Source organism: Bos javanicus, chromosome 11, assembly GCF_032452875.1.
Source record: "Bos javanicus breed banteng chromosome 11, ARS-OSU_banteng_1.0, whole genome shotgun sequence".
Lineage (NCBI taxonomy): Eukaryota > Metazoa > Chordata > Mammalia > Artiodactyla > Bovidae > Bos > Bos javanicus.
Window position 1 is genome coordinate 63,556,139 of NC_083878.1, and position 26,527 is coordinate 63,582,665.

A 26,527-nucleotide genomic window follows, 5' to 3' on the forward strand; every position below is an offset into this window, starting at 1 on the left:
TGCACACTTCTATAAGTTCTGGCCACTCTTTCACAAGGATGCACTGTGACAGCCTGCTCGAAAGCTGTGCTCAAATAACAAACCACCTCTAGTCCCTGGGCATCAGAATTCTTTACCAACACTCTCTTCCCTGGGAAGGTCTGATTTTCTGGGGGGTGCCCACCATGAAGAGTGAGTGGTAACTAGCAACGGGAGAGCAGTAGGAGAAACAGAGGCCCAGAAAATGAGGCCACTGACTCACACCCCAAATGCCACAGAAGGGGCCGGGGGTTCAGGAGGCAGTTGGTAAGGCAAGTTGTGTGCTCTGGCTCCTGAGGAATCAGCCAGCTCAGTGCCCTTCTGCAGCCATCACGAGGGCTGTGAAGGGGTCTGGGAGGGCCAGTCAGGAATCGAAACCTAGTTTAGTATTGCAGAGAGGTTAAGAAAAGGAAATCTCAGCACACGTATTTTGTAGGTCTAAATACTCACAAAATTCCATAATGGCTTCAGCCTCCTTTGCTTCAAAAGACGGTGTCCTTTCCAGTTGCTGGGGTTTCCCAGAGTTCCAGAACAGAGGAGAAGCTGAGGAAGGAAGGAGTACCCTGTATGCTGGGCATACAGGGGCACCTCCTGTATGCTGCGCTGTAATGACAGGCGAACTGTAATCACGGAGTCCCACGACGTGCTTTGGGTGTGTATTATCTCACTTGCTACACCTGCGGAGACCAAGGCTCAGAAGGGTGACATCACTTGCCCAAAGGCTAATGGCTAGTAACAGCAGAAAGACAGTCCAGGGACCAGTTCACGTGGTTTCTCTATCCCTGTGTCCTCACCTGTGAGGTAGAAACTCTATTCCACAAAGGGTTGAAGGAGATGGTGGATAAAGTGTGCCCAGCTCTGGCCGAGCACGTAGGGCACCAAACTAATCCTGTAGCAGCCTGATGGGCCCCAGGAAACAGGGAGGAGTAGGCAAGGCTCTTGCCTGGTGCCCATTTTTTAAGCCCACAAACGGGGAGGGGATGAGCAGAGCTATCAGTGAGGCCTGGCAAGGACCTGCAGTCAGTCAACCCAAGCTGGTTGGGTCATTGCCTCTTATGACTGCAGGTTACTTTAGTTCCTTACCCTTTCTTTCTTTTTAAAGAAAGTAGCTATTTTATTTCTCGGCTGCACTGTGGGACATGTAGGATCTTAGTTCCCCAACCAGGGATCAAACCCATGCCCCCGGCTTTGGGAGCACAGAGTCTTAACCACTGGACCGCCAGGGAAGTCCCAGTTACTTACCCTTTCTAAACCTCCGTTCCTCAGCTCCAAACAGAGATGCCAGGAGGGACATGCCTTGTGGGGTGGCATGAGGGCCAGGTGATCTTGAAACTCTGGATGTGTCTTCCAAGTTTTCTTTTTAAATCAGAGCAATTTATTCAGATTGTTATGAGTAAATGTATGCATATTGTCTCAGCAGATATTATTTTTCTTCTTGTCCTTCAGAGCATTCCCACCATTCCTTTACCATCAAACTTCTTGAAAACATGTTTTACATTTGATGTCCATGTTTCATGTCCTTCATGTTGACTTTTCACTCCCTATAATCTGGTTTGTGTGCCGCCTAGTTTATGTACGAACTCTCATGAAGTTCTCCAACGATCTCTTAATTACCAATCTTCATGGCTTCTTTCCCCTCACTTTCTAATTTCCAGCATCTCCTGTTGCTTTTCATCTTTGCCAGCAGTTTGGAAATGTCACGCCTTTCGGGAAGAGTTGAGACTAGGATGAAGGGGCCCCTCTACACATCTCTTTTTAAGGCCCCTACTTGGCTTTCCAGAGAATAAGCGGAAACGCTCTTCTGTGACCCTTAAAAGACCCCACACTTCATTTTCTCCAAGGTATTGTCACTGCATGTAACGTTTGAGCATCCAAAGAGCCCATTTAGAACTGAAAGTGGGCCAAATATCACTAAAATCGAACCACTCTGAGGAGACTAAGGATCTTGTAGTTTTAACAATTGAGTTCTGTGAGAAACTGTGTTCCAAACTTCACACACACACACACACACGCACACACACTCTAAAGGTTCAGCAGGAATCAGTTGAAAACAACTCAGAGGAAGTACAGCTGTTCCCTCTGAGGAGCACGCGTGGGGGAAGCCAGGCGAGGAGGAGGGGTGTTCCCCGGGTGGTGACATACAGCATTCTTTTCACTTGAGTCTTCTGAGCCCGAGGAGCTGCTGTCTCCCCTGGGGAATATGACATAACCAGAGGCGGGAAGGGCCTCACAAAAACAGACCGGTGTCCACACATCCTTCTCCAAAGGAAGCCCCTTCCCATCCTGTGTGCGAGAGCTCCCACGTCCGCAGAGACTCAAATGCCACCCTGTCTCCAGCCAGAGAAACAGCCCAAAGCCAGCGATCTGATAGGATGTGTTTATATTTACATGGTACATTTTAAAGCAATGGCTACATTGGTCATACATATTAGAAACCATAAAAAAAAGTTAAGAACTAAAATGTACATCATACACTTGTATATATATTTTTTTACACAGAGGTAAAAAGGCTTATTATAAAAAAATCAATACAACGGGGTTTTCAGTATACAGGTAAAGAATGAATTATGCTTCAGGCACTTTAATTTGTTAATGTGAGCAAATAGCTTCATAGTTGGGGTCAGGGGAAGCTTCCAAACAGAAAATCTTTTGGTTAATGTTTTGTTACCACAGATACAAAAATAAAATCTGAATAATTTCTCTCAGATGATTGACATTAAGTATGGCAAAGCGGACTGGGAAAATACTACACTGTTTGGCTGCAGTGTGGCAATTAGAGAGACATATTTACATAAAGTGTCCCCACGGCTGTCCTTGTGCCCTTAACCGCTGCCTTCTTCACAAACCAAAAAGGATGCGCGGCCTAAGATTCACTAGCGTTAACTCTTCAAAGGGGTGGAAAAGGACAAGGGGCGAAGGAAGATAGAAACAGATGATGGCTAGACAGACGTGGCAAACAAGAAGTGGCCAGAACAGGTGTGTTCTTATTGAAATAAATAGGGACACTTGAACTGAGGTCTAACAGAACATACATTAGTGTTGTGCTTTGTAGAGAGGAGACCTTGAGAAAGACCCTGAGGAGATGCCTCAGGATGGGGGTTGAGGTGGGAGAGAAGATGGTCTCTCAACAGCATCTGGAGGCTGGCTGAAGGTTTTCTAGATGTTCTCCAAGCTGGGAAGTGGTTCTTGTCTTGCACCACCAGATTAATAGATCTCTGCCCCTTTCCCAGACCGGAAGACCCAAACCAGTCACTCCAACAAACGAAAACACCTACCAAACAAACTCATAAGCACACTGGGTATTTACATGGATAATCTGAGGAAGAAATGCAGAGCACTCTCAGGTAAGCTGAGAACGTTCCCATGAAGGTAAGCATGGCCAGCACTTTCCCAATGATTGGCAGACTGGGAAAAAAGTCCCTTTCCTTGGAGACTGATGTCCTGTGTGCAGTAGAGAAGGGATGGTTGAGGGCGGGGAGTGGGGAGAGAGGAATGAGGCTGTGCGCTCAGCTGGCAGCAGCCACAGGAAGATCATGGCGGGAAGAACAGCCGGTGCAGACGAGCCTGTCCCCTGTGCTCTCCACGGTGTTCTGATTGTACAATGCGAGGTATAGGTAACCACTCTTCACTTTTTTTTTTTCCCTTTCTGCAGTAAGATTTGGCTATTCCTTGCACTATATTAGAAAAATACTCTTTTCCAGCTAATTAGAAGCCTCCTACGTGGCAAGGCGACAGGTGGACCCAGACTGCTGAACTAACCATCTGAGCAGTCAAAGTGGCAAGTCTGGGTTTGGGGTTGCAGGAGAAAGACACTTAGGCATTTGGAAGGATTTTTTATATATGGCCTTGTTTTTTCCCAAGTATAAACGAAGAATTTGGTGACGTGAAATTGAGTCCAAAATGAAAACAAAACGACAAACCCAAGAACAGAATGCAACCCACCACTCTTCAAATTGATGACATTTAAAATCCCCCAGTTAATAGAAAATAGCCACTGGGGGGAAAGAAAGCTCCTTTCAAGTTTTACTTACCACAATCTTAGTGTTTCTTAACCGGACCATGTTCGGGAGAACACTGGTTTGTTTGAAAGAGACTATTTGGTTTGCAAAACAATGAGCAAAATTTCTTACTTCATTAGCGTTTTCTTCTGGTATTGCTAAATTTTTACAAGTGGTGGTGACATAATTTTAAAAAGATCTACTACTTTAGGGTCAGTGGGGAGGCTCAGAGAAACCTGAAATCCCCTTTCTAGCCCTGGTCTGAGAGGATACAATGCAGTTTAAAGGATTTTCCTGATTCTCACAAGATTCTGAAGTTAAGGCTCAATTCTCAGTCATTTTAGGAGTGAATGTTTTGCATCAGTGAGTAACTGATAGATTTTGGGGGTGTTGGTCGAGAGAGAGACAAGATGATGGGCTCTAGACAGAAACTGCAGCTTACATGGGAAGTTTGGCTTTAGAAACGTTAAAGCGATCTCGTTTTGTGGTAGAATTTTGTTAACTAGATCACCTCCTATACATAGTAACTGACTGCAGGTTCAAAAATACATCTGGTAGGGTTTCACCATTCCGACAATCCATTACCACAGGAACTTGAGGAAGCAAGCTCGTTAGCAACAGGCAAGCTAGAACCAAGAGGAAGATGGCCTTTGGAGCTCTTGGGAAAAAAAACGACAAAACCCACCAAAAAATCAGCAGTTTCTGCTGCAGGCGCCTTGAAACTGGACAAGGTGGGCAGAAAGGACATGAAATCAACACCTGTATGAGATAGTTAGCTTGATTACAGATTGTTAATAATACAGGAGCGTCTAGGCAGAGGGTCCTTTTCTTAGAACACTGTGCGCGCGTGCCTGGGTGTGGCCGATGCAGAGTGGGCGGCGGGGGTGCTGCAGAGTCCACCAGGCAGGCTCCCCAGGCTGGAAAGGCGCCTTGGGTACCTGGGAGCTGGGGGAGAGATGAGAAGATGTAGAAGACGAGTCCCCTTGGGGCTGTGGACGCGAGAGGGTTGGGAGGGAAACCGAGTCACACGGCCGCTTTGTGCTTCCCTCCGCAGCACCTGCACATCACTCCGCAGTGGTAGCAGGCTCGCAGAGGCAGGTAACAGCACATACAGGGGGCCAAGAAAGACAAGGCAATAAGAGCCATCCACCGGAGGCAAAACTTCTCGTCGCTGGTATCGCACGAGCACGGGTCTGTATAGTCCCCCTCGGGGTCCGACATACAGTGATAGAGCATGCTGTCTGCACACCACATACAGCTCACCCGGCGGATGCAAGTTCTCACGGAGTCGGGGGCGTCCTGACAGTGGCCCCTCCGGTTCTCTTCGTGGTTGAACATGTCCCGGCAGTACTCGCACCGGGAGCGCTCCCCGTCCTCTTTCCGCCTCCGGGACTTGCCCCGGGAGGGCTGGGTCTTGATCACGCTGCCCCCACGCCCTTTGGGGTCCTCGCCGAGGCCAAAGTCTGACGAGTCCACGTAAGGGTAGTTGTAATCGTGCTTGGGCACCTCGCCCTTGGCGAAGCGCACGTAGGAGTCCGCGTCCTCCGTGTGGTCCAGGTATTTGCCCCTCACCGGGGCATGCCGGTAATCCTCGTAGCCGGTCATCCAGATCTTCTCCCGGGGGTTGATGCGCACGATCTCCTCGTCGTCGTCCGGGAAGCTCACCTGGCGGTAGGGTCTTGGCATCGGCTGCCCCAGGAAAAAGGAGACGTTACTTTATCGCAGCAGCTAAACAAACCAATCTTCAAATAATGCATCCTTCACCTTGGCAAAGGGCAATTCTTGAAGAAACAGACCCATCCTGTACTTAACAGCTTGCGGGCCAAAGATGTATTTCAAATTGTCTCAATCCCTTCCTGGGTCAGGAAATCATCTTAATGGGTCGAGACCGGCATTTCCCCCCTTTCTGTTGCAGTTTTGCCATAGATGTGGGTAGGTATACACACTGTGAGAATAAAGTTTGAAATTCCAGAAGCTGAACATGCCCAGATCAAAAGCAGACCTGAGATGTCCCTAGAATATGCTTATCTCCCTTCTTGTGACCTCCCATCACTAAGGTGATGGTGACTGGCACCATGATTTCTAACAGCTTAGTTTCACCTGTTTTTGTCGGCCATCATCTCTCAAGACTTTTTTTTTTCCCCAGAGAAGCAGAAGATCTCTGGAGTGCATTGACCATTATGAGGTAAGTACATTTGTTATCTGTGTGTACTTAACAACTGCATACTAGTCCATGATATAGAATGTGTATCTCACTGTGGGTCATGTTCAAAAAAGCAAAAGTGGATACCAGGGACTATGAAGGCTCATAGGTGCCTTGTAATCTGGTTGGGGAGATAAGATGCTCAAATACACAGAAGGTAAGAGTACAAGTTCCAGAGGCCAATAGTGTTTGAATCCTGCCAGGATCTCACAGGTGGTGAGTGGCAGAGTGGAATCTGAACCTGGGATGGCTGGACCCAGAGCCACACTGTCTAGACTTCAAACCTAACCTGCATTCTCCCTTAGGATGAAATTGTTATCCCTGTGGTTGGCCTCCTACAGTTTGCATCAGTGCCTTGTCCAGAGTGGCAGGTGCTGAATACAGTTATTGAGTGGATCCAGGTAAGCCTGCCTTGCACAGGGCATCCCAGTTGTGGCAGACAATGACACTGCCCACCTTAGAAGCCCTCTGAGCATGAAGGCTTTTTAAGAAGTGAGAAGCATGGCTCTGACTGGAATTCAGACTATAGAATTTACTAGCAAGTCGCTAAGCCTCAGACTTCGCTTCCCTGATGATCAAACTGCATAGGGCTATTGTGAGAACAAAGAGAAAGAATCTAAACGGTGTAAGCGCAGGCTCTGTCACACAGGATGCACATGATAACTGTTGCCAATATTGTCATTATAGTATTATCCTAGAATTTAGCACATACTAATTAAATTTACCCATCACTTCCCACCAGACTGTGAGCTCCTTGAGGGCAAGGGCCACGTCTCACAGGCTTTGTCCTAATTCCTGCCAGATTCTTGCCGTCAGAGTTTCCCCAGCTTTGGAAAATACAATCCTGCAGTATTTCAAAACAAAGTTTGGGAGCTGACACAGTCTTTGCTATTAATTTATTTCGAAAGAGAGTCAAAAAGTCAATTCCCATCTATTGCTACCATACTGTGATTTTAAAAAGAACGTTTTCATGCCAAAATATTAGGAAGCACACACCCAATAAAACAATTTTGAAAAAAAGAGTCATATAAATCTAGCTTTATGTTATAAAACCTCAGTGCCTCGTGCTTTTTCTCTTTTCAAAGCACACTGGTGGCCACATCACCCACATGGGCACCAGTCCACGCCCCACAGTTTGCGAACTTGTTCCAAAAAACAGCCGCTGGGTAAATATTTGTTATATTACTGAATTCCAGCTACAGCTCCCCAAAGAAGCTGGGGCCTACAGCCCGTGATGCCAGGCCTTCGGCCCAAACATACAGTATTCTGTGGTACCAATCGTGGTTCTGTGCTTTCATACCCTTTGGACAGAGGAATGCAGGAGGCAGGGTAGCATCCTGGGTGAGCAGAGTCTGCCATCTAAATCTTGTTCCACCAGGGACCCTCTCCCTAAGTCTCAGCCTCCTCATCTATCAACTGGGGATGCAGAAGACCTGCTTCTGGGTAATTTGTGAGCATTAAAGGAGATAAATCACATGAAGGGTTTGGCAAGGTGCCTGGCACACAGAAAACCCTTGAGTGAGGGTGAGTTGCCTGTACCACCTCCAATATGGGATGGGGGAACAGAGTAGGAGAACAGAAGAGGCCTCGGCTCGGGCATGCGGCTGAAGGGAGGGCAGGGCAGCTGTTTCAGATCAGAAGGTCACCCCTGTGACCTCCAAGGAACAGGATCCCCGCTCACCTGCTCGAGGTGATAGTGGTCCGTGGGGTATGGGTCGTGGAGGTGACCCAGGGTATAAACCTTCCGGTGCTCACAGGATGTGGGGGAGGAGATTGTGCGAGTAGGTTGTTCCCTCTTCTGAGACGAATTAGAAGAACTGTCTGTAGCTGTCTGTGTAGAAGGAGGTAACCATGAGTTAATTAAAAACAAAAACAAAAACCAAGTCCGCCCCAAAACTAACACACCGTCTACCCCCACTTGTGGCGTCTCGCTGGACTTCCCGAAATCTTGAGTTTATCCTGGCCGTGGGAGGCAGGAGGACCCCTGAAGGGCCTAGTTGTCTAAACACGACAGGCAGAGAAACCCAGCCACCAGCCCCTGGAAAGTTGCGTTTGTTTTCTCAACTGTGGGAGCAGCGACCGGCTCTGGGGCAGGGCTCACCACACCAGGCCACTCGCGGGTGCGTTCCGGTTTGATCAAGAATGGTCTCTCGTTAGTGGCCCTGGTTAAGGTCCTTGGGCAAGCAGAGGAAATGCAAACAAGCCAAAAATCAAACCCATATGTTTCTTTGTGGGGTTAAGCCCAGCCTGAGAAAGTCTCAGAGATAAGGATACCTGAGGGGTATCATGGGTACTGGCTTTCCAGGAAGAAATTTTGTAATCTTTGGCTTGGAGGCAAGCCTGAGGGTCACTGTCTCTGGAGGGTGAGAACAGAGCTGTTTTCCCAGTAGAGGTGACGAGTTCAGATTGGAGCCTCCATGAAGGTATCTTAGGAAGGTGATCATATATCAGAATAGACTGTGGCTGTGGGCAGAGCACGGGCCCCACTGTCTCCCAGAACACCTCGGGTGCTTCACACCCCCCAGGTGATCCCAGGTGTGATGGTCACTGTCCACAACCTTGGGGCCCAGCAGCCACATGCTCAGAGAAGGCTCTGTCAAATGCAGCTGGGTCAACTGCCTTGAAAACCAGGGCCCCTGTGAATCCTATCCTCACTCCACTCCACCTTCTACTTCCTTAGAGTAATGGACCCTTCTTCTCCTTTTTTTTTTTCACAAATGAAAAGATTTTCCTTGATATTGAGGTGTCCTATTTCTGGTAAATATCTAGAAACTCCTTAGTTGTTGCTTCTCATCCTTATATCCCCCTTACCCCATATGCTTATTTATATCCTTTTATTTTACTGTTTTTTGTTAGTGTCATCGATCCTTTCCAGGGCAAGGCAAGGTTAAAACAAATAGACTTATAAGAGTTATTCTCCTCCCCTCCACTACGTTCACTTATACAGTAATAAATGCTCAGGAAAATAGGAGTATAAGTGTTCAGGAAAAAGAAAAGACACTCAGGGACTTCTCTGGTGGTTCAGTGGTTAAGACTCTGTGCTTCCACTGCAAGGGGTGTGGGTTCGATCCCTGGTTGGGGAACTAAGATCCCACATGCTGTACAGTGTGGCCAAAAAAGAAAAGATACCCGCATTTCCACTGTGCAGCACAACTGACATTAATTTTTAAAGCTTGGTGGACATGTGCAGCATGCTTTTGGAAACCCAGCCCTCCTGGATTTTTAATTCTGTTTGGTTTGTGTGATGTGGGGGTGATGCCTATTTCCAATCCCACAATCTAGTGGCTAATTCAGATATGGACACACACTTCTCCCCTGAGGCAATCCAGAGAGACTTCTGATGGACAGGTCAGAAAAGATACTTGTCTCTACCTAGTTAAGAGCTAAGGGTCCTGTAAGCCTAGAATCCTGGTGAAGGTACAGGGAAAGAAAGAACCTGAGGATGGAGTGAAGCAAAAAACCAAGGGAAGAAGGATCCCACAGATACCACTTGAGCTTCTGGATCCAGCCAAGCCTGAATCCTGATCCACCCTAGGCTGTCCCATAGAGAGGAGCCAATTCCCTTCGGTAATTTAACCCAGAATGCACTGGGTTCATCCGTTGGGTGCACTTTCTTTTTTGTCACTGCCGATCCCTTTTCTGGGGCAGCCTTCCACCTGCACCACATTCCTGGCCTCTCTCTTGTCCCTTTCAGTCCTCTCCACAGCAGGTAGAGTGGAACAGGGTGTTCAGAGCCTGCTACTTCTCTCCTCTGCTTCTTGGGAGCCACCCAACTGGCAAACAGCATGTGCTGGCAACCTTGCTTGGGACTGTGTGGTCTCCTTGGAAGGTTGAGGGCCCACCCACTGTGGGGAGGGTATGGAGACCCAGCACATGAGTGCCTGGTAGGGCAGGTCTGTCTAATCTCAGGGTCCAGTCCTGGGATGTCCACTTCCTGCAGATGTAAGCTGGGACTCACATCATCAGTAATAAAGGGTCTCTTCACTTTTTTTCTCAATTGGTTTAGAACCCTGATAGGAAAGAGTTGCTACTTACCCCTCAAATCCTGGAAACTGAAAGAGACCAAACTGAGACACACAGAATTTTTACTTCCTTTCAAATTCAGGTCCGTCCTCTCTCACCCACCCTCTTTCCTTATGTGTTTGGAGGTACTGCTGCCCTCTTTAACACATGAGTGGTTGCAAGTTGACAGTACAACAAAGCATACAACCCTTCACAGTCTCACACTATGTGAAGGCTTATGATGCGCCAGGCACTGGCTACACGGGACTCCACCAGTGCAGGTAAAATACTGTCTCCACGTCATACACAGGAACACAGACACCTGAAGAAATTCGGGATCCTGCCAACTATGGCAAGCAACCACTGGCAGAGCAGGACTGAAACGCAGCCCCCGTCCGCCAAGCCCAGGGGGATCTCCGTGCAGCGCACTGCGGCTTATCAAGCCCAGGAGAGCCACCTGCCCTGTGTTCATCTTGTGAGCTTAACACAAGTACAACGCTTCCGAGTAAGACGACGTGCCCTGATTTATACAGACCCAGGTGGTAATGGGTGGTGTCTCAGAATACAAAGGTTTCTACAGATCTCAGTAAATACTTTCTGAATGAGTAGATAAGGGCCTTTCTGTATGATTCAAATCCAAGGGTTAAACTCTTATCCAATACCCACGTGACAGCCACATCTTAGGTTAGAAGCTACCTCAGCATTAAACACGGTAATACGCACTTGGCATTTAGTTCTCAGAAACCCAGTTCACACATCACAGTCACCTCTGTGTTAGTCACCTGTTTACCTCAATCCACCCTGTTTTCTGTGACCTGTGTCCAGGTTAACAATGTATGGAAAGTCATTCTGAGAAATGAGGCATACCCAGTACTTCCTAGTCATCTTCAGCCAATCCGATGCCTCCTTCTGATGCTCCCAGCCTTCCTCCCCAGCCTGGACCAGCCTCTTCCCATTGCAGAGTCAAGTGCAAAGTTTCCTGGACCATTTTCTGACAATTCAGAGAACGTGAGACTGAGAAAGGCCTTTCGACATCTCCTAATCTGATGACAAATCTCTACAGAGGAGCTGGGAGGCCAGAAGACTGAGGCGGGCTATCAGTTCACTGCCTCGCTCGCCTGACTGCTCTGAGCTAAAGCATGCAGAAGAGGCTCCATCGGAAGCTGAGGCTTATTCCATATCTGTGATATCAGATAAATCTTGTCAAGAGGCAAGTGTCTACCAGCAAAAGGAATGTATTATTAGGCTATTTCCAAGAAAAGGCAAGAGGGAAAACCTTTCACCATACGCACCTCTGGACGAATGCCCCTGTTCTCTACTTGTGGAAAAAAGCAGCCACTGGACTGTGCACATACGCACCTCAACAAGCCAGATTCTAGAACATGCCTGCCACTTGTGCGCACAAGCTCATGACACCCACCCACCTACTAATCCGAGAGCTTCACCTTCAACCTGGAAATACTGGCTGCTGTTTTCAACTCGCCTTCCTGGTGGGGCGGGGGAAATCTCTGAAGTGCTGTAGGTGTGAGCTCAAGAAGAACAAAAGCAGAGGTCCTCTGTGCTTGGGGACCTCAGCCTGCTTAGTGGGCTGGCTTTGGTGCAGGCTTCCTGAGTCAGAGCGGTGAGAAACAGCCTTTGATGTCACCCACTGTGAACACGGCCAGACACTGCCATGGGGTGCCACCTACTTGTGGGAGGTCCTGGGCAACGTGAAAGTGTGAGCACAACCACTGCTACCTCCGTGTGTGCTGCCAGAAAACCTTGCCTCTGGGTCCGGGTGTGACTCCAGCTCAGTGTCAAAGCCTGCTATTAAAGATGTGTCCGATTAAGAGGCCTGTAACCTAATACGAAGCACCGAACAACAGAAATGCAAGGGAATGTCATAATGCTAAATATCATGGTCTCAATCCAGGCAGACTAGATTTGAATCAATTCTCTGCTAATTCTAAGTTGTCTGATTTTGGACAAGGTGACCTCTAACTCCAGTTTTCACATCTGTAAAATGGAGCTAAAATTGTCCTCAGGGTAACTGTAAAAACAAAATGAGATTAATCGTTTCCATTTTCTAAACAGTTACTACTGATTTTATAAAAAATCAGTGATCCTGTGATCCGGTCCCCTTGCTTAACTCCTTATAAAAGTTCAAGTGTTTTATCCAGTGATTCTCTGGGTTTTTCTAAGCAAATTCCTATCACCCACAAAAGACAGTCTGGTCTCCTTTCCAATATTTGTAACTGCTTGTTTATTGTATCTTTGCCAAGGTTTCCAGCATGATGTGGAAAAACAGAATGGCTCTTGCTGTCTTGAACTTGACTTTGATGGGACAACTTCTAACAATTCTCTATTGTATATAACGTTTCCAGATAACTGGAGTGGCTATAAAGTTCCAAAGTCTCTCTGTATTCAAGATTGCAAAGTGTGTGTGCTCAGTCGTGTCCAACTCTTTGTGACCGTATGGACTGTAGCCCACCAGACCCCTCTGTCCATGGAATTCTCTTTTCAACCCAGGGGCCAAACCTGCGTCTCCCTGCACTGGCGGTGGATTCTTTATCGTTGAGCCACTGGGGAAGCCCAGATTGCTATGGATTGTCACCAGAATGTACTGGATGTAATCAGATGGTTCTTCTGTGTCTATTGAGATGACTATGGTCTTTCACCTTTGTCTCATTAATATAAGCTTTTTTAATATTAACTGTCTTTGCATGCCTGGGATATCTACTTTACTGGTCTTTTATTAAGTTTGTTTTACAAATATTTCATGTGATTTGGTAACATTTTACTTTAAAACTTTACATCTACATTCATAAGTGAGTTTGACTCCGGTTTTTCTCTACTTGAATTCTTCTTGCCCATTTTTACAGCAGGGTTATGCAAGTCCTACAAATTGAGCTAGGCAGTGTTCCACTGTTTTCTGTATTTTGGGGAGTTCTTTCTTTTTTTAAAATAATTGAAGTATAGATGAATTACAATATTGTGTTAGTTTCATGTGTACAGCAAAGTGATTCAGACACATATATATTTTGTCAGATTATTTTCCATTATAGGTTATCAAAAAATATTGACTATGGTTCCTTGTGCTACAAAGTATATCCTTCTCGCTTATCTATTTTATGTATGGGAGTTATGTTTTTAACCACCTAAATTTAGTCCTCCTTTTAAGGGGTATACCTTTGACTACATTTTCAAATTTTTCTATGGTTATAGAAAAACATGTATTTTGAGTAGTAAGTTTTGCGTGGCCTGGTTCTAAAGCCCTCTAACAAGGCAGTAAGACAAGACTTTAACAAGGAAACACAGGAGGCTGAGAAAAGAAAGGGAAGGGAGGTGGAAGCAAGAGTCAGAGGGTACAGACATGAAAGAGTGGGTGCCGGGAACCTCCATGTAATAAAGAGAGATGCGACCAGCCCGGCCAAGTCCACACTGGTAGCAGAAACACTGGAAGGCTGGCAACCATTCATTTTCTTCTCCTTCTTGGGGATGGAGACAAATGGGATGAATGCCACCTCCAGAGAGGCAAGCACACAAGTCCAGCCACCTCATCCTCCCTGTGTCCTCAGAAGCACATGAGCTGTTGTGAACACACAGCGGGCGGAGCCGAGCCTGCTCCGAGCAGCTGCTTCTGGAGGGTGACAGGCCTACGTGTTTTGAATAAGGCACAGAAAATAAAGTGAAGGCACTGCTTAAGAAGCCAATCTGCGTCATCCAGGAATCATACAGAAACGTTAAGCAAAAATAGCACTTCTCGGAGAGAACTGGGGAACCTTGACTCCAGGCCAGGCGAGGACGTATGTCTCGGGATAGTTGTTGAAGCTCTGTGGGCCTCTGTCCTCGGGTGTAAAGTAAGGAGTTGCCCTGGATGATCTCCAAGGTTTCTTTGAGCTCTGAAAATTGTATGTGTGATCCTTCTGCCTTCCTCCTCAGAACGTTACAGAGGAGTTTGGCTAAGACTATTGCTTAGTTGATGAAGAGCCACAGGATGTGTGTCAACTGCTGCTGCTGCTGCTAAGTCGCTTCAGTCGTGTCCAACTCTGTGCGACCCCATAGACGGCAGCCCACCAGGCCTTGTCGTCCCTGGGATTCTCCAGGCAAGAACACTGGAGTGGGTTGCCATTTCCTCCTCCAATGCATGAAAGTGAAAAGTGAAAGTGAAGTCATTCAGTTGTGTCTGACTCTTAGTGACCCCATGGACTGCAGCCTGGTAGTCCTCCGTCCTACCAGGCTCCTCCGTCCATGGGATTTTCCAGGCAGGAGTACTGGACTGGGTTGCCATTGCCTTCTACAGCTCAATAAAAAAACAAGAAGTTATCGCCACAGGGGAAAGAAAAGCTGCAGGACTGATTCAGATTAATAAAAGCAGGACTCTGCCCGGTCTTATAGGAGAAGGCAATGGCACCCCACTCCAGTACTCTTGCATGGAAAATCCCATGGACGGAGGAGCCTGGTGGGCTGCAGTCCATGGGGTCGCTAAGAGTCGTACACAGCTAAGCGACTTCACTTTGACTTTTCACTTTCATGCATTGGAGGAGGAAATGGCAACCCACTCCAGTGTTCTTGCCTGGAGAATCCCAGGGATGGGGGAGCCTGGTGGGCTTCCGTCTATGGGGTCACACAGAGTCGGACACGACTGAAGCCACTTAGCAGCAGCAGCAGCCCTGTCTTATAGATGATTTATTTATTTATTTTTTGGCCTCCTGGCTTGGGGGATCTTAGTTCCCTGACCAGGGATTGAACCTGGGCCCTCTGCAGTGTAAGCGCAGAATCCTAACCACTGGATCACCAGGGAATTCCAGATAGTTTGAATTTTTAAAGATGGCTAACTTGTAGTTCGGAGAAGGCAATGGCACCCCACTCCAGTACTCTTGCCTGGAAAATCCCATGGACAGAGGAGCCTGGTGGGCTTCAGTCCATGGGGTTGCTAATTGACTTTTCACTTTCATGCACTGGAGAAGGAAATGGCAACCCACTCCAGTGTTCTTGCCTGGAGAATCCCAGGGACAGGGGAGCTTGGTGGGCTGCCGTCTATGGGGTCGCACAGAGTCGGACACGACTGAAGTGACTTAGCAGCAACTAGTAGTTATGACCCTAATTTGTGTTATTTTTATTGCAGCTTACCACCAAAATGTAGTTCAGCCACTGATGCCACCAAAGCAATATTCAGAATTCTTCCTATTGCAAGGGTTTCCATTTTATTTATACACATGAGCATTTGAAATTGAAAGTGTGAAAGTGTTAGTAGCTCAGCCGTGTGCAAACCTTTTCGACCCCTCATGGACTCTAGCCTACCAGGCTCCTCTGTCCCTGGAATTCTCCAGGTAAGAATATTGGAGTGGGTAGCCATTCCCTTCTCCAGAGGGTCTTCCCAACCCAGGGACTGAACCCTGGTCTCCTGCATTGCCGGCAGATTCTTCACCGTCTCCACCTTGGATGGGGAGGTGGCACTGATCACATGGAACTCTGGGCAGCTATTGCCTCTCAGGAGACAGTAAAGTGGATGGATGCGGGTGTCAAGAGGCTGCTAGCTCAGGTGATCTGGGGTTGAACAAAGCAAGCCTTTCCACTCAGTAGCTATTAGAATGGCAGGCCTATCTATGGTCAATCCTTTTTCCCTCTGGTAAATAGAACGTCCCCCATTCTGTCAACAGGTCTTTGGGAACAGACAGCACTGGCTCACCTGTCCTCAGGGCTTACACTGGTTCCAGGTGTTCTCTTTCGAAGAGGCAAGTAGAGCAGGAAACTGGGCTAGCTAGCAGGCAGTGTGGTCTGAGAGGGGCAGCTGGTGGGGGGAGAGGAGATGACTCTGTCCTAGACTCTAAGACATTATCCCATCCAGGACCCAGAGGAAAAAGTGGGCATTTGTCAATTGTGAAACAAAACCAACAAAACCAAAATTCCCACACATTAAAAAAAAAAAGTTTTATGTTTCTAAATTTTGAAGTTAGGTAAAATATTGACATGAAAGGAAAGGACTCTCAAACCCACAGCTTAGTTTCACTGGCAGGGCTGTGAGCAGGAAGTGGGTTTTGGGTAACCTTGAGCATGTACTCTGCATGAATTAATAAAATGGAAATAGTAGTATATTACTATCCACAGCTTAAACAGATGAGATGGTACATGTGTAAGCAAAGACAGACACAAGCTGGTGGGCTAGCAAAGTGCCTCTGCCCTTCCTGAGATTGGGAGCATTTCAAAGCTTTTGTTTGAGCCTTAGACATTTCAATGCTTTAATTTAGCCACTATAGGTATTACATGTTGAATAAAAGATCCTCCTCTTACTATGCAATGTGAGCTTGATAATTATTGGCATTCAGAAGATAAAGCAGCTCTCATCTGTCTTCTGAGAACTTCCATGCCATCCTATGCAGGGCTGGGTCTTAGCCAGCAGCATTTATGGGACGCTGTTCCCTGGTGTCAGTCACAAAGCATAGCTGTTTTTCCCCCCAAAACATTTTTGCTTTTCTTAAGACACCACCATAGATTAGTTTTACTAGTTAAACTTTGTAGAATTAATTTACATTTGCAACCTATTTTCTCCTTTACTTATTCTCTCCCTACCCCACTCTATCCCAGTCCCTTAATTCCAAGGGTAGAAACAAGTTTTGACCAACTGATTTTCTAAAATGAGACTGGGGCTCCCAGGAGGGCAGCAGAACCCCACATCGCACTGAAGAGTCAGCTGAGGTTTGGAGCCAACGCACTAGTTGCAAAGTCCATTTTAGGTGGCTTTTTGGCAATGATGAGAATATGGTATATTTAATACATGTGAAATCTACTGAAACTTATTGAATAAATATTTCCCTTTCTCAACGTTCTCTGAAAGGCAGCAAGCAGATCTGGAGTTTGCATTCTAGGTGAACAAAGGATGGAGCTGGGTACAAGTTGCTTCACCTCTTCAAGTCTTGGTAACTTTATCTGCAGAAATGGAAGTGTCAAAAATGTTTAGAATCCCAGCCTCTCCCCAGCCTCTGAACTCTGCCTAAGCAGGAGTCACATATCCCCTTTCCAGACTTCCCTGGTGGTACGGTGGATAGGAATCCACCTGCCAATTCAGGAGACACAGGTTCTATCCCTGGTCTGGGAAGATGCCACATGTGGAGCAGCCAAGCCCATGCGCTGCACCTAGAGCCTGTGCTCTGCAACGAGAGAAGCTGGAGCACTACAAGGAAGAGGAGTCCCCCGAGGTGCGACCAGAGAAAGCCCAAGTGCAGCAATGAAGACCCAGTGCAAAGAGAAAAATTAAAAAAATAAGTAACTAACCGCCCCCACCCCCCACCGAAATCCCCGTAGAAAAACAGAAAACAAACCCCATTTAGTACAAAATTGGTAGATTTGCCTTTGGATTTCATGTGTGTTGGGGACGGATTAAGTGGAAAACTCGAGAAAAGGAAAGTTCTGTGGCATTCTGCACTCTTCTGCTTCTGTTAAGTAAAAGCTTGACATTTACAAAATTCCACAAATTTATTTTTTCTACTTAATCAAGAATGAAAATAACCACTACTTGCAAAGACTCAAAAGCTCACCTAGGACAAAAAAAAAAAAAAAAAACAACCCTGCTGCTTCACACTTTGGTTTCAACTAGTTCTAGTCATCGGAGAAGGCGATGGCACCCCACTCCAGTACTCTTGCCTGGAAAATCCCATGGACGGAGAAGCCTGGTAGGCTGCAGTACATGGGGTCGCTGAGGGTCGGACACGACTGAGCGACTTCACTTTCACTCTTCACTTTCATGCATTGGAGAAGGAAATGGCAACCCACTCCAGTGTTCTTGCCTGGAGAATCCCAGGGACGGGGGAGCCTGGTGGGCTGCCGTCTATGGGGTCACACAGAGTTGGACACAACTGAAGCGACTTAGCAGCAGCAGCAGTAGCAGTTCTAGTCATGCTTTAGAAACACCTGGGGTGGGCAGAAGGGGTTGGAGATGTCATTAGGAGCAAGTGCTCTGAAGAGCCAGAAAGTAATCAGATGCAGCTGGTAATAAACAGGATGTCACCAGTTCAAGCATAGGGCACAAGGAAGAACTACATTTTCCAGTCTCAGCAAACATGTGGCTAAAAGCTGATGATGCTGTAAAAGACATTTTTCCTACACGAAGGAGGACTGCCTACCTGAGAAATTAAAGGATGATGAGACAATGCAAATATAACCAGCCTTTCTTAACTGGGTTCTAGGAGAGAATTCCAACCCATACAAGATGCTGTGAATGACTCTTCCCAATGCCGCAAAGGACCGTACACAGTTAGTGCTATTCTGGGTGCACAGAAGAGAAGATAATTCATTACAGATGATGGATGCTGTAAAGTGAGGAATCCCTATGGAGAAGGGCTGCCCAAATCCAGCAGCTATCCTGAGGTGAGAGAATAAACCGAAACCTTTTTTAGGGTATGCCTTCCTATTGCTATTCTGGGGACTTTGGGGCTGTAACACTTGCTCAGGCTTCAAGTCTGTCATATGGATGTGCCACATGGGGCACTGGTCACATATTTATTCTCTTATCTCTTCTCCCCTTTCCAACTTGGGTCCAAGAGAACCTAAAACTTCACTCTTGTATAAGGACGATGTATAAAAAATAGGACAGCTGAAAAACCATAAATATAATTATTCAACAGAGGAAGAGAAAAATGGTAGTGATGAATGGGAACGCTGAGGAGATGGTGTTCACTGCTCCTCTGCTGTGAACTAGCTGTGTCATCTCAGGCAGGTCCTCCATCTGACACGGAGTGGCTTCCATGACTGTGTCTACAAAATGGGGCCAATCTTACTTTGTCTGCCAGAAGGAAGGAGGCTGACTTATCTGATGTGAACTCAAAATCCCTTTCAATTCCAAGACCTAGAATTCTGAGGAGCTGGCATGTCTACAGCTGTTCTTGCCTCCCCGCAAGCCAAACGTTTCCAGCTAACTCACATCAGTTCTCTTACTTTTCATGTGTCATTAGGACACACTGCTTCCTAACACAAGGCAGAAAAAACAGTGGGGAGGAGCAGAACACCGAGAGCACAGAACTCAACCTCTGCTGTGTATCTTCAGTCCCTTTAGCCCCCAGAAGGGAAAATCAGGGCTTCTGTAGCTAATCAGGATTACTGGATTCTCCCTTCTCCCTTGACTACATGCCCCCCCTTTCCTGAGAAAACTCCCTCTCATTTTCCTTTTTAAAAAAGTCTCCAAATGGCCATCATCAAAAAATCTACAAACAATAAATGCTGGAGAGGGTGTGGAGAAAAGTGAACCTTTTTGTACCGTCGATGGGAATGTAAATTGATAAAGCTACTATGGCAGTTCCTTAAAAAATGAATAATAAAACTACCATATGACCCAGGAATCCCAGCTCTCAGCATATACCCTGAGAAAACAATAACTGAAAATGACACACATACCCCAGTGTTCATTGCAGTACTGTTTACAACAGTTAGGACACGGAGCAACCTACATGTCCATCGACAGATGAAGGGATAAAGAAGCTGTAGTACATATAGACGATGGAACATTACTCAGCCATAAAAAGGAACACATTTGAGTCAGTTAAAGTGAGGTGGATGAACCTAGAGCCTGTTATACAGAGTGAAGCAAGCCAGAAAGAGAAAAACACATATTGTATATTAAGGCATATATATGGAATCTAGAAATATGGTACTGATGAACCTATTTACAAGGCAGGAATACATACAGAGACACAGAGAACAGACTTGTGGGCACAGCGGGGAGAGGAGAGGGTGGGACGAATCGAGAGAGTGGCGCTGAAACATACGTCACCATATGTAAAACAGAGAGCGAGCAGGAAGCTGCTGTGTACCACAGGGAGCTCAAGCAATGCCCTGTGACAACCCAGAGGGGTGGCAGGGGGGTTCAGGAGGGAAGGGACATATGTATACTTTTGGCTGATTCATGATGTTATAAAGCAATTATCCTCCAATTGAAAATAAATTAAAAAAATCAGTACATGTGTATCACTTAATACCTCAAATAGCAGTCTTGCCCCTCTCCAAGTGAGACAGCTTCTCACGCCCCAGAGAAATAAACCCAATTCTTGTGGTTCTGTCTTCTTGCATTTCTCTCCATCTTTTCAATGGCATCTTATTATACTCCTCATTCTTGATTTGCAGATTGGGATATTATTTAAGACCTTCTTATTATGGAAGATGAGGACTTAGCTATTTTATACACCCCCAAGTATCTTTCTATAAAGCAAATATTTCCCTAATCCCCCAGCTTTAGAGCCAGAATCCAGCCACTCAGCACAATGACAGCTGAGGCACCGACAGCACTTGACCACAGATTCTCAGTGAGCCTGCTCTGAAGTCCGTGTGCCCTGCAGCTGCATTCTCCCAAGATGGTATTAAAATTCTCCCTGTCTAGCTATGAAGATGCTAGTAACATTCAGAAGTGATTTTAGAGCTCTGTGGCAGTAAAGAAACCACCAGGTTTCAATGGACCAAAGCCTACAAAATAGGAATTTAGAAAATTGTTCATTAAATGACCATAAAACCCAGAGCCTCTCTAGTTCTATACAGTCCATTTTCTCTACTCATTCTCTTCCCATCTTCATTGAGCCCCTTCCCCAAGGGCTCCAAACCCTCTGGCCCCAGAGGCTTCAACTGAAGGGATCTGGGTGGCCAGCCCCAGGCTGCGGAGCGAATCAGCTTGGCCCCTCCAAGGCACCACACTGCTCATCTCTCAAGTTCATGGGGGCCTTCTCCACAAGATACACTAGAGCACGTCTCCCCCACAAGACAAAAGCAATGAGAGGGAACAGAACTGAAGGTCCTTCCATGCTGTCCCTCTCAAGGATCCTGGTTCTGAAGAGAGAAAGCCGTCTGCCAGGGGCACGGATGGGAGTATGCTGACTCTCAGTGATGCCTCCAAATGCCCACTGCAGACTGCTAGCCTTTGTTGTCACTGCTTTATATTCTTTGCATGACTCATAAATCTGCATCACGTGACTCAGGCATCGGAATCCACGCACCGCCACCCCCCCCCCCCCACCTCATCCATATTTAATGCTTAGCCAGCTAGGTATTTCTGTTCACCTGGATGGATTACAGTAACTGAGGTCTGCCAGGGAGGAGAGATGATGGGGCTGGATGGGAGGTGACAAGGAGCATTAACAGCCAAAGGGTGAGACTGGGTGGTGATGCTCAAACCTCGCCTCCTAGCTGTGGACGCAACAGAAAACACGGCAAGAAAAATATGACATAAAGCTACTGAAAATCCCTCAAAACCACCAACTGAAATGGCAACCCACTCCAGTATTGCCTGGGAAATGCCATGGACAGAGGAGCCCGGCAGGCTATAGTCCATGGGGTCGCAATGAGTTGGACACGACTGAAATGACTAAGTATGCAGGATAACAAGCCAATGAACACTTTGGCCATAAGATGCAAAGAGCCGACTCATTGGAACACATGGATGCATGTTATATGTTGGAGGATGATGTGGAGGAGGGGGCAACCCCAACCCCCTCTGGTGGAGAAGTTGTTGGGCTTGGGAGCTCAAAAAGCATGGGCTGATGCTTTTTGAAAGCCGACTCTTTCCCTGATATGGGGAAAGACTGAGGGCAAGAGGAGAAAGGGGTGGCAGAGGATGAAATGGTTAGATAGCATCACTCACTTAATGGACATGAGTTTGAGCAAATTCTTGGAGATAGTGAAGTCAGAGAAGTCTGATGTGCTACAGTCCATGGGGTTGCAAAGTGCTGGACATGACTTAGCAACTGAATAACAACAATGAATGAAATATGAAACCCTGTGATTGTTATACAGTATATTGGGGTTCAGATCACCCATTTATTGAGCACCTATACAGCCAAGCTTTATAGGGTTACAGAGACTATAACGATGAATAATCTGCTTTGAGCTAAGTAAAGTTACTTGTTCAGCAGATAAAATGTGCAAGTCAAAAAAGAAGCAGGTTTTTAAGTAGCAAGAGAGGGATAAACAAGAATGCTATAGAATTTGAAAGAAGAGAAAACAATCATAATTGGTTGAGGGTGAAACAGTAAGACACATGGATGGATAAACAGTCCAAGACCCAGAAAATCAGAGCAGTTGCTAATCTGGAGTCTCTGGTGGTGGCTCCGTCGGCAAAGATGTGGACACACACCAGGCTGGTGGCAGGAGGGGCGTGGGAGGACTGTAAAGGCAACTAGCAACGCATGGGCAGTTACGTGTGTGTCTGCACGAGCGTTCACACATGCTGAGCTGGATGCTAATTTCACGTGGAGGACTTGCAACATGGTTCTACCATCCTGAGAAGACAGGCTGGTTTAGGGGCTGGGAGTCAGGAAACTGTGAGCAGAGACAGCCATGCTTTTTGAGCACTCAAGCCCAGCAACTTCTCGACCAGGGGGGTTTGGGGTTGCCCCCTCCTCCACGTCATCCTCCAACATATAACATGCATCCCTGTGTTGTTCAGTGTCCTATTTTCCTCCTGGTCCCAAGGAATGCCTTGGAATAGAGGGAACCCTTGGCTCCAGCAGCACAAACAGAGATCTCCTTCTGGTTCCTTCCTCTGAAGGTTTTCTCCTATACACACTATTCTCTTAGAAATTCTCCTTCTGGCTCATCGTAAGTTGTAAGAGGGTCTATCACCACTTACACTCTTTCTAAATGAGTTCAAAGTCCTAATCCCTGTCTTACCCACATCAGCTTTGCTGCTGCTGCTAAGTCACTTCAGTCGTGTCCGACTCTGTGTGACCCCATAGAGGGCAGCCCACCAGGCTCCGCCATCCCTGGGATTCTCCAGGCAAGAACACTGGCGTGGGTTGCCATTTCCTTCTCCAATGCATGAAAGTGAAAAGTCAAAGTGAAGTCACTCAGTCATGTCCGACCCTCAGCGACCCCATGGACTGCAGTCCACCAGGCTCCTCCGTCCATGGGATTTTCTAGGCAAAAGTACTGGAGTGGGGTGCCACTGCCTTCTCCGACCGACATCAGCTTTAGAATGCAACAAACCTCGGGAAGCTGTAGCCTCTATAGGTGTTAACCTGGCTGCTCACTTCCACGGCTCCAGCTTTTAGAGACATCCCTGACTTCTTAGGACAAAAAGTCTCATGACAGGGAACTTGTGAACAAACAGGAAACCTGGTGTGTCAGCCCCTGACGACCCTCCCAGCCTTACACGGGATGTTGCTAATGGTCACTGGCCTCGTGGCTGGGCTTGTCTTGGGGAAGGGAGGTACTGTTATTAAAAGGCCCCTGTGTGTAAACAAGTGGAATGAAGGTAAGGACTGTGTATGGCAGGACCCACAGGGAATACAATGAAGCCGGCTTCTCCCGCCATGAGTTTCCAAGTGCCAGGAAACAGCAGGGCAGTTCCTACATGTCCTTCCAGGCGTTTGGCACTACCCTGAACAGCACGTCGATTCCCTGTGGATTAAAGGACAAAGCCAGCAGGGATGCCGGCTTCTAGGGCCCCAGTCCCTCTTGCCCGCTCCCGCTTCCATAAATCACGCTGGCAGGTAGCTGGGAAGCAGCTGTGGATGACAGGGTTGCTCTGGAGCACAGGAAGCCACCTTTTAACCCGCCTGCTGTTGTTTGTCTCTCAAACGTGACAAAGGAACAGATGTAAGCAACATGCCAACTGTTGAGAGGATCTGCTTGGAGCGCTATAGGAAGCCTGCTCAGAGTGCATCACACCAGCCGCTCCACGGAGGCACAACTGAGTTCATTTCCTGACGCTCAGCCCCCAACTGCCACCGACAAGCACTCTCTGCTCATGCCAGGTTGGGGTCTGCAATGCTTAGACTACTCACCACGTACAGCCTGCTGCCGCCTTCACCCCACGCCCCGAAGCCCCTTCCCAGCCCTGTTCCAACACCATCGAAGTCCAGCCTCAGCTCCCAGGGGTCTTCTCTGACCCCCAGGCCCCATCCTGGGCCAGAGCATTTAACAGTCTGTGCCGGTTTCTAAGCCTCTCACAGGGCCATATCCTCCCTGTCCAAACCACCTGGTTACCTCCATGAGGGATGGAGGCGGGTTCACCCACCTCTGTCTTCCCAGAGTTGCGTTTTTTAAATCACTAGTTGCAGGATGAATGGGTCAGGAATCATGTTTACAGGATTGCAACTAATATTTAAAATACTAAATTAAAAAACAGCTTATAAAAGATACTTTTGGGACAACTAAGGAATTATTGGGGAACTATTAGGGGATATTATGAAATTCCTATTAATTTTCTTAGGTCCAGTTACGATGTTGTGTAGGAGAATATCTCGGAGAAGGCAATGGCACCCCACTCCAGTACTCTTGCCTGAAAAATCCCATGGACAGAGGAGCCTGGTAGGCTGCAGTCCATGGGGTCGCTAAGAGTCGGACACGACTGAAGCGACTTCACTTTGACTTTTCACTTTCATGCATTGGAGAAGGAAATGGCAACCCACTCCAGTGTTCTTGCCTGGAGAATCCCAGGAACGGGAGAGCCTGGTGGGCTGCCCTCTATGGGGTCGCACAGAGTTGGACACGACTGAAGTGACTTAGCAGCAGAAGAATATCTTATTCTTTAAGAGATGCATGCTCAAGTTATTTAGAGGTGACTTACTTTCAACTGGATCAACAGAAAAAATACCTGTGTGCAAGCTGACACAGAGATAAGGCAAATAGGGTAAAACATTATCACTGCCGACTCTAGATACAGAGTCTACAGGCTTTCACTGTACTAGGCTTTAAATTTTCCTGTGTGCTTGAAAAGTTTAATAATGAAACAGAAGAAAATAAAAAAGAAGAGGGAAAAATCAGAATGCAGGGCATGAAATATGATCTGGTTTGGGGTGTCTACTGGATGTGTATCCTAGGTGACAATTTAAATGTATTTCCTCCTTTGCATCAAGGCCCAGACTCTGAAATGCTGCCCTGCAGTTCCTCACTGCCCCAAGCACATGGCAGGTGCACTCTGAACTGTTTAACTTCTAGAAGCACAGAATTTTAGTGAAGGGGCAAGCTGAGAAATCATTTAGTCTCCAGTTACATCCCATTAACGCCAGCTATGTCAAAATATCCAAGCCATTTCCTGCCTTAGCACATTTGGCCCTAACCTCAACTCAGCCTTCAGGACTCTTATCAGATATTTAATCACTCATCAGGAAGGCTGCTCCCCTGCCCCCTCCATGCCAGGGAGGTGGTTAGTGGAAGACTCTAAGAGTAGGGTGCCAGTTGTTGCAGCGTGCCGGGGACTGAAGTATGTCTTCTGTGGGACTAAGGACTTTCAGTGCTAAAATTAGGACAGTCCCAGGCAAACCAGGTTGGCTGTTCACCCTAAATGTGAAGGAAGACTGGGAGAGGGCCTTGAACAGATCCAGGAAGGTGGACACCATATGCCTTGTAGCATCATGGGAACACGAGCGGCTAGAACAAATTCAGGGCAGCGAAATTAAGACGAGACAGAGATCTCCCTGACAACATCCCAACAGCAGCAACAAATGCCAAACTGCCAAGTGTCTCTCATGCCCCTAAACAGAACCTCTGATTATTCACCAACTCATGTGGAAAGCAAAAGACCATGGGAACTTACTGTAAAAACGTCATCATCACCAAGCTCAGCCTCATTGTGGATGGTGGAAGATGATGTTGTGGAGCCTAAAAAAGACACAAAAACCACAAAAAAGTGTTTCCAAAGAGGATAAGTCAAAGCCACTCATTTAAAGAAACCACATCCTACTCCTTTCATATGTGGATCACCAGCAGAAATGTTACTTGGGAATTAAATGCTTTAATTTTAAAATATAATTTATTTATTCATTTATGGCTGCACTGGGTCTTTTTTACTACATGTGGACTTTCTCTAGCTGTGGCAAGCAGGGGCCTATTCTTTGTTGCGATGCATGGGCTTCTCACTGGTGGCTTTTCCTGTGCAACACAGACTCTACGTGTGGGTTTCAGCAGTTGTGGTGCTCGGGCTCAGATGCTCCACGGCACGTGGAATCTTCCTGGACCAGGGATAGAACCTGTGTCCCTTGCATTATCAGGCACATTCTTAACCACTGTACCACTAGGGAAGTCCTTACACACTTTTAACTTGCTCTTCTTTAATTGATTCTAGCCAGCATGTTTCCTAAATGAACTTTGCTTACTGTTGTTCCCAAATCGATCCCTCAAACGTCCTCACTGATCAGTAGAGAACAGGCACATGGAGAGGCGCCGAGGAGGTGGTGCTCAGAGAGCCTACCCCCAGCTCTGAAGGACCCCCTGACCGCTAAGCACTGGACGGAGAAGCCCAGGTTAGACCTGCCACAATTGCACTGTGAAACTGGACTTGGATCTCTGGGCTTTTCATTTACCCACAAAGGGACATGAACTAAAGAGCTAGTACGGTCGCCTCCTC

General features: G+C 47.0%; 1 protein-coding gene and 1 non-coding gene across 5 annotated transcripts in view; both read right to left on the reverse strand.

Moving 5' to 3' along the window:
• Nucleotides 1-2,381: 2,381 nt before the first annotated feature.
• The window catches only part of SPRED2 (sprouty related EVH1 domain containing 2), a 126,671-nt gene continuing 102,525 nt past the window's right edge, over nucleotides 2,382-26,527 (reverse strand). For all 4 annotated transcript variants that reach the window (XM_061432814.1, XM_061432812.1, XM_061432813.1 and 1 more), the window contains 3 exons: nucleotides 25,718-25,782; nucleotides 7,901-8,050; nucleotides 2,382-5,705 (listed from right to left, as the gene is read on the reverse strand). In XM_061432814.1, the coding sequence (XP_061288798.1) occupies nucleotides 5,040-5,705; nucleotides 7,901-8,050; nucleotides 25,718-25,782 (881 nt within the window). In that variant the 3' untranslated portion in view covers nucleotides 2,382-5,039. The remainder of the gene's footprint in view (nucleotides 5,706-7,900; nucleotides 8,051-25,717; nucleotides 25,783-26,527) is intronic.
• TRNAV-UAC (transfer RNA valine (anticodon UAC)) lies at nucleotides 14,932-15,004 on the reverse strand. Its single transcript has one exon. It is a non-coding gene; the product is annotated as a tRNA-Val (tRNA).